Source organism: Staurois parvus, unplaced genomic scaffold, assembly GCF_062004578.1.
Source record: "Staurois parvus isolate SC_StPar_1 unplaced genomic scaffold, SC_StPar_1.0 ptg001328l, whole genome shotgun sequence".
In the NCBI taxonomy this organism is placed as follows: Eukaryota; Metazoa; Chordata; class Amphibia; order Anura; family Ranidae; genus Staurois; species Staurois parvus.
In genome coordinates, this window is record NW_028319124.1 from 1,939,107 (window position 1) to 1,953,592 (window position 14,486).

The window sequence follows — 14,486 nt, forward strand, 5'->3', positions numbered from 1 at the left end:
TGTGTATGTGTACAAGCGACCCTGATAGACACACACAGTGCCGCAGCTCTCAGGGTGATCTGTCACCGTTATAAATGAACGATCAGAATTGCTTGTTCATTCATAATAGTAACAGATTATTCAGAGCTGTGGCTCTGTGGAATGTATCTGCAACTAATTGTACAGTACACACAAGACACGGGCAGATACAATGCACAGAGCCACAGTACTAAGGATCTTTTACCCATATGAATGTACAAACACAAGTGCTGCTTGTTCATTCACAATGGAGACAGATGTCCCAGCTTACTGTGGAACGGGGCTATGTGATGGCTGTGCTCCCACGCAGATAAAAACAAATTAATGATAGTTAATCATTACACTTTTAACCAATGGCATGTTGGTGATTGCAGTTTAAAGCCTAGTTCTGGGCTAAATACTCACCTTAACCTCCCTGGAGGTATTCCCGAGTGTAGCTCGGGGTAAAGTTTCAGCACCACAAGCGGTAACCCCGAGCTACACTCGGGAATACCATGCAGCGTTGCTCCGGGATCTGTTCTTCACTTACCTTGTCCTGCGCTCCCGCGATGTCCCTCCTGCAGTGTCCCCAGCAATGTCCTCCAGCTGATGCCAGCATCCGTCTTCCGGATTCTGTTCCCTGCGACGTCGGGACGTACGGGGACGGAACTGGCGGGAAATTTAAAAATGTCAAAAAGTGACTTTCAGTAAATACACTAAAATCACATAGTAAAACATTACTGTATCAAACCATTTCACATTCATTTTGTCCCGAGTGCTTTTTCCTGTGCCCTACCTGCATTTTTACTGTTCTTTCTGCCTGGAAACTGAGAAATGTCCATGGCGTCCAAAAAGTGTCCCTTTAGGTCAAAAGCGGTTTTAGACCAGCTAGAGAACAGCGATAGTAAATCAGAACTACTTGCAGAATTGAGTGATAATGATTTGTGGGGAAATTCATCATCAGAAACTGAAAACGATTTTGCGACTTTGCTCAGTGATGTGCGAACTTGGCGCTCTATTTCAAATTTCAGTGTTTTTGGTTTGATTATATTATTGAAATAAATGTATTATTATTATATTATTATTTTTTATGATTATTTATTAAATTATAATTTATGATTTCGTGTTTGAAATTTTATCATACCCGGGATGTTTACTAGACTCTTGTTCAAACAGATTTCAGTGAGTTATTCCTAAAAATTACAGGCCTACAATAAAAAAATACATATTTCCATTCAAAAAAATGTACCGCTTTGAGCACAGAAATACTGACATAATCAGACAGCTAGGGAGGCTACAGTGTATTACCACTTTTGCCGTCATGTTTGAGAATCCTAATATATGTTTGTTTTGTGTTCTCATTTCAAAACTAAAAAGTCATTTTTAAAAAATGTTTTAACTTTCTAGCCTGTCTTTGGAGCAGATTTACACATAAGAATATATACAGTCAGGTCCATAAATATTGGGACATGGACACAATTCTAACATTTTTGGCTCTATACACCACTGCAATGGATTTGAAATGAAACAAACAAGATGTGCTTTAACTGCAGACTGTCAGCTTTAATTTGAGGGTATTTACATCCAAATCAGGTGAACGGTGTAGGAATTACAACAGTTTGCATATGTGCCTCCTACTTGTTAAGGGACCAAAAGTAATAGGACAGAATAATAATCATTAATCAAACTCACTTTTTAATACTTGGTTGCAAATCCTTTGCAGTCAATTACAGCCTTAAGTCTGGAACACATAGACATCACCAGACGCTGGGTTTCATCCCTGGGGATGCTCTGCCAGACCTCTACTGCAACTGTCTTCAGTTCCTGCTTGTTCTTGGGGCATTTTCCCTTCAGTTTTGTCTTCAGCAAGTGAAATGCATGCTGAATGGGATTCAGGTCAGGTGATTCACTTGGCCATTGCAGAACATTCCACTTCTTTCCCTTAAAAAACTCTTTGGTTGCTTTTGCAGTATGCTTTGGGTCATTGTCCATCTGCACTGTGAAGCGGCGTCCAATGAGTTCTGAAGCATTTGGCTGAATATCAGCAGATAATATTGCCTGAAACACTTCAGAATTCATCCTGCTGCTTTTGTCAGCAGTCACATCATCAATAAATACAAGAGAACCAGTTCCATTGGTAGCCATACATGCCCACGCCATGACACTACCACCACCATGCTTCACTGATGAGGTGGTATGCTTAGGATCATGAGCAGTTCCTTTCCTTCTCCATACTCTTCTCTTCCCATCACTCTGGTACAAGTTGATCTTAGTCTCATCTGTCCATAGGATGTTGTTCCAGAACTGTGAAGGCTTTATTAGATGTCATTTGGCAAACTCTAATCTGGCCTTCCTGTTTTTGAGGCTAACCAATGGTTTCCATCTTGTGGTGAACCCTCTGTATTCACTCTGGTGAAGTCTTCTCTTGATTGTTGACTTTAACACACATACACCTACCTCCTGGAGAGTGTTCTTGATCTGGCCAACTGTTGTGAAGGGTGTTTTCTTCACCAGGGAAGGAATTCTTCGGTCATCCACCACAGTTATTTTCCGTGGTCTTCCAGGTCTTTTGGTGTTGCTGAGCTCACCGGTGCATTCCTTCTTTTTAAGAATGTTCCAAACAGTTGTTTTGGCCACGCCTAATGTTTTTGCTATCTCTCTGATGGGTTTGTTTTTTCAGCCTAATGATGGCTTGCTTCACTGATAGTGACAGCTCTTTGGATCTCATCTTGAGAGTTGACAGCAACAGATTCCAAATGCAAATAGCACACTTGAAATGAACTCTGGACCTGGACCCATTACTTTTTGTCCCTTAACAAGTGGGAGGCACATATGCAAACTGTTGTAATTCCTACACCGTTCACCTGATGTGGATGTAAATACCCTCAAATTAAAGCTGACAGTCTGCAGTTAAAGCACAGCTTGTTCGTTTCATTTCAAATCCATTGTAGTGGTGTATAGAACCAAAAATGTTAGAATTGTATCAATGTCCCAATATTTATGGACCTGACTGTAGGTAGCTTGAATTGTTCACAATTGCTTACAATGTGCACTTAGGGAACAGATGTAGGGGCAGTTTTTTAAGTGCATTAACACACAATGAGCTACCCACGCCTCTTCAACCTCTTGTTGGGACAGTGTGTAAATCTAGATACAACTGATATTGGGATCTGCCAGCACAGTACAGACAGGGTTATTTATAATACACATAACTTCCCAGCCCCCTCCTTATCATATTTCATCAGCTCCCCCCTTAGCATATCCGTTTTTTTAAATTATGCTATGTCAATGGGAACATGTAACAAAAATGAAATAGGTTTTTTTCCTAATTTGGCTTAAAAAGTAGTAAAACACACTGCAGTACCACTTTTATTTAATTCAAGATTTGTTCGGTCTTCTAAGTTGGCCTGTTGTGTAAATCCAGAGTGTCATGACCCGACCCCCTCGGGGTGAGAGTGGTGCTGAGGTCATCAGGCATCTGCATAGCTCCTGTCACTTACTTGGAGGGACTATCCCTCTTTTGTGACCAAATCCCACTGTCTGCTGTGCAGCCTCAGTTGTCCCTCTATTTAGTCCAGTGTGTACATCTCTATGCAATGGAGTTGATTTACTAATACTGTGCAAGAGTGCAAAATCTGGTGCAGCTGTGTATGGTAGCCAATCAGCTTCTACCTTCAGCTTGTTCAATTAAGCTTTGACAAAAAAAAAACAAAACAGTAGGCTGATTGGTTTCTATGTAGAGCTTCACCAGACTTTGCACTCTCCAGTTTTAATGAATCATCCCCAAAATGTACCATTTTACTACAAAATGTGTTACACTGCACTCCATTTTTTATCCAGCCTCTATATTACCACATTTATTATTTAGATAAAACAATATAAAGGAAAATAGAGGTCAAAAAAGCACTTGTGTGGTTTAGCCAATAATTTTCTGCATGATAAATCTCTGTGGTCTATGTAACCAGGGCCTTAGCAAGGATGTGTCCACTGCCTACATACTGTGCGCTAAAAGATGTCCCTCTTTATCATTTTAGAAAGCTGGGAAGTATGCATCTGTCTCAGTAAAGATTACCAGCCTGGAGAAGGGGACCCTGTGGAGTCACACTGACCAGCCTGAAGACTTCATAAAAGGGAAGGTGGGGGTAGCAAGGGTGGTGCCCCCTGATGAACTGCAGTTCTGCAGCTTTCCATGCCACCTTGCCACCATCAACCTGCTTATTGGACTATGAGTAGATGCCATCAAACTGCTAAGTCCTATGGTAATGGAGGATTTTGTGGGATGAAAATGAGACACCAGCATCTGGCACTCCTGGAAGTGTCAATAGCCAAAGAGTTGAATACATTGCTGACATGGAGGGAATTTGGAGGTCTAGGCTGTCTGAAAGGCTTTTTTATAGTAGGGACCAACAAATGGAATCTGACAGGGTTAGCTGAACTCCTGGCAAATGGCTAAATACAGGTGAAATACACATAATAAGGGAAATCTTTTACCTGATAACAATGTATTTTTGTCCATCTAGTCCTGGGATTTAAACAGCCCCACCACGCATGCAGATGAATAACGCTACTTACAATTAAAGCATACCGTGCTGTCCTATTTCTACCTCATCCTTCTGACTGTACAGTGAAGGTGAAGCAGTAAATGGTGTTATACGATGCAATAAATGCTGGCATTCATGCTTTCAGACTAAATTTTGGTGTGCAGAGTATCGGAATCACGAGAGTTACCATAGTAGATTCAGAGATGGGGGACATTTAATCATCCTGGACATTACTAAAGACCCAAAGGTGTAGCAAACCCTTCCCACCCTATCCAAAACTAAAAAGAACATTTGGGTGGAGTGTGTACAAGGTTTTGGGAATATACAGATCAATCCAGCAGTGTAATGTCCCTGAAGCTGTATCTGGCTCTGTTTCTGTCACCTTGGAGGTCTTCCATGAGACTTGTGTCTCCATAGTGTTTTAGGAATTATTATTTATTGAGAATGCAAAGTTAAGAAGGGGAAAGCAGGACACTCTGCTCAAGGCTGGGAGCAGTTACCATGGTAGATCAACTGATGTGAAGCATTTCCTCATTCTGGACATTGACATCATTAAAAACCTGGTGGGATATCAAATCTCTCCCACCCTATCCAAAACTTAAAAGAACATTTGGGTGCAGTGTGCAGAGGGTTAAAAGAATATAAAGAACAATCCATGCAAAAGTTTTATCCAGCAGTGTGATCACCATGAAACTGTTCTTGGCTCTATTCTTGCCACCTTAGAGGTCTTCCAAAGAATGCACTGCAAAGAGAGGAAAGGAGAATGCTTTGCTCAAAGCTAAGCATCAGTTACCATGGTAGATCTGGAGAAGGGGAACATTTCCTTATCCTGGACATGAACATCACTAAAGACACGACTGGGTATCAAACCCTTCCCATCCTATCCAAAACTTACAAAGAATATTTGCAGTGGAGTTCTGCATAATACACAATAAGCCTTTAATTGGCTTGTATGAGTTGTTAGGCTACATATGACTGGCGTGGGTGTAAACTAAAGACTTTCACAGGGTGAGGCCAAGGCACAGACATAGTTACACTGTGGAAAGTATTGCAGTTGTATCTTCAGATTGAAAAACTGTGCCTTATGTTTTAAGAAATATTTGCCGTGGGGAACGAGGTGAAGGGGCTACACATCCTTTTGACTGTTCTACAGAGATTGCAAAAGATTCACGCTGAGACTTGTCTTGGATTGAGAAAGATCAACATCTGCTGTTTCTTCCTGGTTTACAAAATGCTCGCCAGAAGAGGTAAGGACTGTCAGTTCATCAGCACTCGACCAAGGTAAGCAAGACTGCAAAAGTCATACAATGACACCAAGGATAGGGAATGCTGACTGCAGCACAGTTTATGGAAATTGGAGGGCAACCACATGTGCAGAGCAAATACTAGCATGGGGAAGAAAAACTGATACTGATCATCGCTAGAAATTTACAAGACTATTAAGAAAAAGCACACATGTACTTTATAATTAATTGAATGATACAAGATACACCACTACAAGAAACAGAGAATAGGAAAAGACCTAATCTGGGTGGGATAGGAGGGCAATTCAAAGGTATTGGCTCTACTTATCTAGGTCTGTATTTCAGAACTCTGCCACCTGCTGGCTGCTGAGTATGCTGCACCAGCAAGCACTATGACTATCTGTGCATGAAAGCAGCTTGATCTATAACAGGGTTCTCCAAACTAAGGCCCTGGGCCAAATACAGCCCACTGCAAGATTTTTTTCTGGGACACTTATGTAAGGGTAACTTTGATGTAAGGGGGACTATGATGTAAAGGGGGACTTAAGTTTATTTGGAATTATATTTCTTTGTTTTACTGAATTTTGTCTATGTTGTTCTGAATTATCATGCTGATTAACCACTTGCTAACTGGGCACTTTTATTATTTTCTGCCCAGGCCAATTTTAAGCTTACAGTGTTGTTGCACTTTGGATGACAATTGCGCGGTCATGCAACACTGTACCCAAATTAAATGTTTTATCATTATTTCGAGACAAATAGAGCTTTCTTTTGGTGGTAGTTAATCACAACTGGGGTTTTTATTTTTTGTTAAACAAACCAAAAAAAAAACAATTTTGAAAATAGTTTTTCTTAGTTTCTGTTTTAAAGTTTTGGAAATAAGTGATATTTCTCCTTCACTGTGTGCTGATGATACTGCATTGATGAGCACCAGAAGGCTGCACTAATGGACACTGATGAGGCTGCACCAATATGCGGCGCTAATGGGCACTGACAGGCATCACTGATGGGCACTGATAGCAAGAGTAAAACACCCATCAGATTATTTTGTCCTGTCTGCAATCTGTTGGGGGGATTTTCTTTAATTTCCTGTCCCTATAAACACAACAAAAAGTAATTGGAAATCTCTACAAACTGAGGGGTATTCTGCACTGTGAGGGGTGTCTACATTGGAAGATTTATCTCTACTTCTAGCTCTGGTAGCAATGGTGTCGGTTTGGATTTTCCCTCACTTTCTGTCTTCGTGGTAATGGACGCCAGAGACATAGCAATCAAACTGTACAGATACTTCGTAGATACAACATGATTTTAAGGGGAAACTAATGGTTCGTGGTCAGTTTTTAAAATTTTAAATTTCTTTTGTAAAGCTTTAAACTGATATTTTCTCATTTTAGTATTTACATAAATGCAGTATTGTACAAACAAATGTTTAAAGTTCGAGGAACTGAAAAAAAACACCCTTGCAGTAGGGCTCCCCTCCAGATTGCAATAGTTAAATGCTCCTTTTTACCCAGGCTGCCAGGAAAAAGAACTTTTACTTACCTTATTCCCCACTTCCTTTCTTGCCAAAGCTTTGGGTTGTAGGTGGGTTATTGGTGTCCTCACTTTTAATGCAGAACTGTCGGTCCTGCGTTGTACGTGATGACATCACATGTGAGTCTGCCAGATGGAATGCAGAAGAAAAAAAGTCTTCAGCGGACCCTCACAAGGCAGAAGGAGCTTGTAGGCGCAAGGTATAAGGTAAGTAAAAAGTGATTTTTACTGCCACTCTAGGCAAAAATGAGCATTTAACCTGGTACCCTAGGCAAGAACAATCATTTTTATGTCCCCCAGAGGTATATAGGATGGTGTAATACAACATTGGGTTTTTCTAGAAAGAAAATACAGTGATGGTTTCCGACTGTCTCTCTCTCTCTAATTCAAAGTCTGTAGAGAGTCGTTATGAACAGGAAGAGAAGAGTGTATGTTAGTTGCATCTGTTTTCCTTTGAACTTTAGAAAAGTAGCTGTATAAGAAACATGTTTTTGGGAAAGCAAACATGTGTGAAGGCTCTTATGTTTACTCATGGACAAGAAATGATGGTTACCTGTTCTCACTGTGGGTAGAGTCTATTGGCTGGCCTCTGTCAAAAGAAATTAGGAATCAGAATGGTTAGAGAACGTTTCTCATTTGTTACTGTTCCCTCCATCTCCACTGCAATGCTACCTCTCCCCATCCACTAGGCCAAACTCAATTTTTGGTCCATTTAATATCTCCATATGCAGTTTTACAAACCACCTTACAACCAAACTATTCATTTTTTTTTGTGTGTTTCTCCATGATAAATCCTGTGTGTCTAATTTCAGGAATGATAACTGTGAGCGAGGCCTCCAGCTTGTCCGAATCCCAGGCCCATTTCAAGGCCCTGAAACCATGGTGGGATGTTCTCATGGATTATCTTCTTGTTCTCATGCTTATGGCATCCTTCTTTTCTGCCACTCTCCTTATAACAACGGATAAGGTTGTGTGCATGCCAAAAACAAAAGAGCCTGACAAGTATTTATCAAATGAGTTAAATGAAGCAAGAATTACTCCTTCATTATCTCCAAGAAAGATTGGCCATCCGACGAGCTTGGACTATCAGCAGTACATGTATGTGAGTGTTGTGTGTTACCACAAGGTGGTACCTTGGCATTCCAAATATTTCCCTTATATGGCACTTATCAACACTTTGGTTTTGCTTGTCAGCAGTAATGTTTGGTTTAAGTACCCCAAAACCTCTTCTAAAGTTGAGCACTTTCTTTCCATTTTGGCCAAATGCTTTGAATCTCCATGGACTACTAAGGCACTTGAGGAAACTAGTGACCAACCTCCACCAGAGAATAACCGTATGAAATCCAGCAGCACACGCTCTATGGACTATTCACCTAAAACACCACTGCTCAGTGAGGTTAGATTTTCTGCCATTCAAGCCCCTGTCTCCACAATATTAGATAAAAAAGAGGAAGAACAGGCTAAAGCTTTGTTTGAGAAGATACGTCATTTCCGTTGCCATGCTGAAAACTCAGATGCTGTATACAAAGTTTATGTAGGGCAGATTGTGTTTAAAGTTATGACAGTAATGCTGGTGCTTGGGTATGCACTTAGCTTAATAGGATCATTCAGTTTCCAGCATACCTGCATACCTGGAATACATAATCTTATGGGATATTCTCTGTTCACCTGCACACACAACTTGGCATTCATACTTGAAAAAATTCTGTTGACTTATGTTCTGTTTCTCTGCCTCTATGCATTTTTGTCTTTTTATGCCTTATTTTGGCTTTTCAGAAGTTCACTCAGGACGTACTCTTTTCAAAAACACAGTGATGGGACTGGTTTTGGAGATATTCCTGAAGTCAAAAATGACTTTGCCTTTTTGTTGCACATGGTAGACCGCTACGACTCATTGTACTCCAAAAGATTTTCAGTATTTCTGTCAGCCGTGAGTGAAGGACGGCTCAGAGAGCTTGCACTGAACTCTGAATGGTCAAGGGACAAGTTGAAAGATACAATTGGCAAGAATGCCAAAGGACAGTATGAACTGCAACTTTCAATGTTGCCTGCAATACCAAAATCTGTTTATGAACTGAATGAGGTTGAAGTTCTTAAGTTGGAACTGATCTCATCTGCAAGGCTTCTAGGAGCAGTGTCCCAGCTGAAATCTCTCTCCGAGCTCCACATCAGCCATTGTTCTGTAAAAGTGGACCCTGATGCACTTAGTTTTCTTCAGCAGAGTGTGAAAACCCTTCATATCAGGTTCACAGACTTGGAGGAACTCCCATCTTGGTTGTACTGTTTAAAGAACTTACAGGAACTGTACCTATCTGGGAACCTCAACTGTTCTAGCAATAAAACCATTCGTCTGCATTCCCTGCATGGACTTCGTGGTCTTCAATCTCTTTCTTTGACAAGCAACTTATCCCACATACCATCAGCTGTAATGGATGTGGCTGGCCAGCTGTCTAAGTTAAGTATACAAAATGGAGACACTGAGCTTGGCTCACTAGGGCAGCTCAGAAAGATGAACTGTTTGGTGACACTCAGGCTCCTCCATTGCAAGATCTCAAAAATTCCTGGTGTAGTTTCTGGCTTAACAAGTATGCAGCACATAGATCTGACATCCAACCTCATCCAGAATGTTGATGAACTTGGTACTCTTCAACGTCTTCGAAGTCTCACCGTATTGAAATTATGTCACAATGCCATATTACGGCTTCCACCATCTATTGAACTTTTGCGCAATTTGGAGGAACTTTCCATTTCCCATAATAAGCTTGATAACTTGCCAGTTCCTCTCTTTAACCTGGTTAGATTGAGGTATTTAGATTTTAGCTATAACCTTATCAGAGTTATCCCTCCAGAAGTTGTTCACCTCACACGCCTAGAGACGCTGGCGGTTACAGCTAATCAAATCTCTTACTTGCCACATGAGTTGTTCCGCTGCTCTAGGCTCAAGTCTCTATATGCAGGTTCTAACAAACTGTCCAGTATACCTTCTGAGATTGGACAGCTGCCTTTGCTGTCTAGCTTGGATATTACAGGTAACAATCTAGCAACCCTACCAAAGGAGATCTGCGACTGCTTACAAATGAAGAAAGGGGGACTGGATGTGGAGGAACATGTGCTGGCAAGCTTACCTAAGGAACTGAGGGCCAAGTATATGTAAATGGTTATCCTGATTGGACCAGTTTGAAAGTCTAATCTGCTTGTATTCTGATGATGGTCAATATCACAATGTACGCTTGATATTACTGATCTGCATATATTTAATCTCACACTTAGGCTCTATGGTATCCCATCTGGTTTCCTAGCCAAATATATTTTATGATATGGCTCACTTTGGCACAACCAAGTTTCTTCTGTTTATCCACTATTACAGCAAATATATTCTGTTAATGAACATTTTTAATTCCCCTACCCCACAACTGTGTCAAATACGTACCTTCAGGCCCAATCAAGCAATTTTCAATGTGTGGACCTGCTTGTAGCCTCCCAGACTTTTTTTCTGAAAACAGCTGCTTTGTACTATGCGCTCATATCGCTGCTCAGTTCTTTTCTATGAGAAATCCTGTCCTACTAGTGACCGATTTGAACTTATCAGAGTTGTACTTTAAAGTTTATTTCAGCCCAGTCATTAAATGTTAATATTAGGCTGTAACATGTTGATATAATATCTATAGTGGCTTTCAAAGTTTTTAAATATGCAGCTTTCATTAAAATAATACCTGCTGATCCTGCCATGAAGGTCCTTGTTTAGGCAATTCCTGTTATAGGGCGACAGCTGTCACTTCATTGTGCTCCTGTGTTGTCACACAGAAGAAAAATACAATTGGCTGTGCGGACACAAATTGCACAACCACGGTCCACTGTTGTCACTATTCACAATGCTTTTCTAACAAATGATATTCAAACAGAGAGTGGCTTGGGGAAATCAACAGTGCTGAAATGCCAAAAACTATAAAGATGAACACAGTATTTTATGAAAAAAGCCATTTTTTTATGATACACAGTGCCTTAGCAAACTAAATGCCATCCATTTAGGATTGTATTCTACCTTAACTGTAAGGGGTTAATACATGCATTTATAATATTTTATTGATTACATCTTTGGGGGGTATTTGGCATGTCGTACTATTTCTAAAAATGTACCCGCAGCCCAAGCTGTCCAGCAAAAGTCCAACTGACTTGTTGGACAACTATCAGGGGTACTGGTATAGTCACATCAACAGTTTTTTAAATTTCTAAATATGTAAACCATGTGAATAAATGGTGAGCGTAGGAAACCCTGGAAATGTTCTAGATTGTCAATATCCCTATCACTGTCACTTTTGCTGGATAGCTTGGTCTGCAGATAAATGTGATGACAAATATAAATATAAGTCATGTAAAATGAAAAAAGAAAAATACTGAATACAGATTACGGTTATCATATGTGTTCGCTGAATTAAATGAACAGATTGCAATATTTTTTAGCATCGTGGTTCTTGAACTTTTGTTCATGTGGAGGTCCTCCTTACATTTTCCACCTTTTCCTGCTGAGGTCCACTCTGTGCCCGCTTTCCGCTCAGTTCCTCCTTGCTCAGTTCTCTTGCTGTGCTTTGTGAACCTCTGTGCTTTCCACCTGCTGAGGTTCATCCTGCTCTCTCCTCCTTCTGCTGATGTTCACCCCGCTCTCTCCTCCTGTCGAGGTTCTTCCTGCTCAATTCTATTGAGGTCCTTCCTGCTTCCTTATCTTCTGTGAAGGGCCTTTGTGCACTCTCCATTTCTGTGCTCTCCTACTGCTGAGGTTCTCCCTGCTCTTTCCTCCCTCTGCTGAGGTCCTCGTTGCTCTCTCTCGGGCTTTTGCTGAGGAATTTCCCACACTTTCCTCCTCCTTCTCTGTGTTCTCCTCCTGCTGAGGCCCTCCCTGCTCTCTTCTCCTACAGAGGTGCTTTCTGCACTCTCCTCCTGCGGAGGCCCTTCCTGCACTCTCCGCCTGAGAAGGTCCTTCCTGCACATTCCTCCTTAGAAGGTCCTTCCCGCACTCTCCTCCTGAGAAGGTCCTTCCTGCACTCTCTTCCTGCGGAGGCCCTTCCTGCACTCTCCTCCTGCAGAGGTCCTTCCTGCACTCTCCTCCTGCGGAGGTCCTTTCTACGCTCTCCTCCTCTGGAGGTCTTTTCTGCACTCTCCTTCACCTACTGCCGAGGTCCTCTCTGTGCTCTTTTCCAGCTGAGGTCCTTCATGCACTCTCTTCCCCATCCTGCTAGGGCCCACTCTGTACTCTCCTCCTCCTCTTGCCAGGGTCCTGTCTATGCTCCCCACCTACCAAAGTACTTCCTGCTCTCTCCTCCTCATGTGGAAAGCCTTCTTGCACTCTCCTTCAACTCCTGCTGAGGCCCTCTTTGTGCTCTCCTTCTTAAAGTCCTCCCTACTCTCTCTTTCACCTGCTGAGGTCCTTCCTGCTTCTCCGCCTTCTGCCAGGGCCCTCTCTATGCTGTCTTCCTGCTGAAGTCCTACCTGCACTCTCCTTCTCCTCCTGCCATGGTCCTCTCTGTGCTCTTCTCCTGCTGAGGTCCTGCCTGCTCTGACTTCCACCTACTGAGGCCCTTCCTACACTCGCCTCCTCTTGCTGAGGTCCTCCCTATGCTTTGCTCCTACTTTAACCTGTCCAATACCTTCACCAGCAGCTTCCAGTGCCTAAATATGTCCTGGAGTGCCAGATTGGCTCCCAATACATAAATGTTCAGATGTTTGTTGTACATGGACACTAACAGAAATGAAAAAAATATTGATTCATTTGTTTATTACCAGATGCACTTTTGTTAATAAAAGTTGTTTTCACACAGCTCACTTATGTGTTTGTTATTCATATTATTTGTGTGGAGTATAATTTTTTATGTATAGTGGTATATATACATGCGTTTTTATCAATAGGTACAATTTAAAAAAAAAAAACCACTGGGGTTAAAATATTATTGTTTTTAATCGTTATGTAATTTGTACATCATTTGGAGTAGTATCTTTCTCTTTTATACATTCCCAATCAACAAAATGCTATAATCCTATTGGCTAATGAGGCTGCCAATCATAGTGGTAGGCCAATAAGTACAGGAGTGAGGACAACCAGGTAAATTCTGACACTACTTGTGTAGCGCAACCCCCTGAGGAGACATTGAGTTTTGGGTCCCCTTATAACTGCATGGCCTGGCAACATGCATTTTCCAACTTCCATTTAGACTCAGTAACCAGTCTGTGGGCTTGTTTTTCTTGTTTTATTCGGGGTAAAAAAAACTTGGATAGGGTCTAGGGCAGCAATGGGCAAACTACGGCCCGGCGGACCTTTTAATCCGGCCCGCGGAGCGTGATACTGTCAGGATGGCTGTCAGGATGTGTGTAGGCGGGGCAGCGTGACGAACGTGAGGGGAGCTAGGCTCCTCTCACAGTCCGCCCTGAAGACCGGAACGGCGCGGGAACACGGCGAGAGGAACGCGCGGAGCAAAGGTAAGTAAATTGACACAGGGGGGACTTGGGGACTTAATATGGGGGATGAATTAATATGGGGAATAAATTACTAAAAAGGGGGATGAATTACTATAGGGGGGATGAATTACTATGGGGGATGAATTACTATGGGGGATGAATTACTATGGGGGATGAATTACTATATGGGGGATTAATTACTATGGGGTATAAATTACTATGGGGGATGAATTACTATGGGGGATGAATTACTATATGGGGGATGAATTACTATGGGGGATGAATTACTATATGGGGGATGAATTACTATATGGGGGATTAATTACTATGCTTACTATGGGGGAATATTACTATACTTACTATGGATGACACATACACATCATTCATCTACTCTTGGTCCGGCCCCCGGGTCCAATATATGAACCCATTGCGGCCCTCAAGTCAAAAAGTTTTCCCACCCCTGTTCTAGGGGTATATGGGAAGCCCAACCTGACTTGGAAACAGTAACTCTGAGGACAAACTTACTATTTTCTGTACAAAAAACGATGGATCCTGGACTCTACTCCCTCCAGAGTGGCTTCTGTCTCTTAACAGATTAGTTACAAAGTCTCTTAAGGAACACTCGGTCCCTTCTAAGTGAATCCCTTCAGACTCCAGATGTATACTACCCACCCACCTGGCTGCCTCGAAGAGTATCCCAGAGCATGGGATTCCAGAATAGGCC

At 41.8% G+C, this 14,486-nt stretch overlaps 1 protein-coding gene across 1 annotated transcript; it reads left to right on the forward strand.

Annotated features, from left to right (window-relative positions):
- The first annotated feature begins 4,226 nt into the window (after nucleotides 1-4,226).
- Nucleotides 4,227-13,132, forward strand: LOC149436918 (volume-regulated anion channel subunit LRRC8D-like). The gene is made up of 2 exons (XM_089661233.1): nucleotides 4,227-5,819; nucleotides 8,128-13,132. The coding sequence occupies exon 2, from the start codon at nucleotides 8,130-8,132 to the stop codon at nucleotides 10,467-10,469; it is 2,340 nt and encodes a 779-aa protein (XP_089517359.1). The 5' UTR covers nucleotides 4,227-5,819; nucleotides 8,128-8,129; the 3' UTR covers nucleotides 10,470-13,132.
- The last annotated feature ends 1,354 nt before the right edge of the window (nucleotides 13,133-14,486 follow it).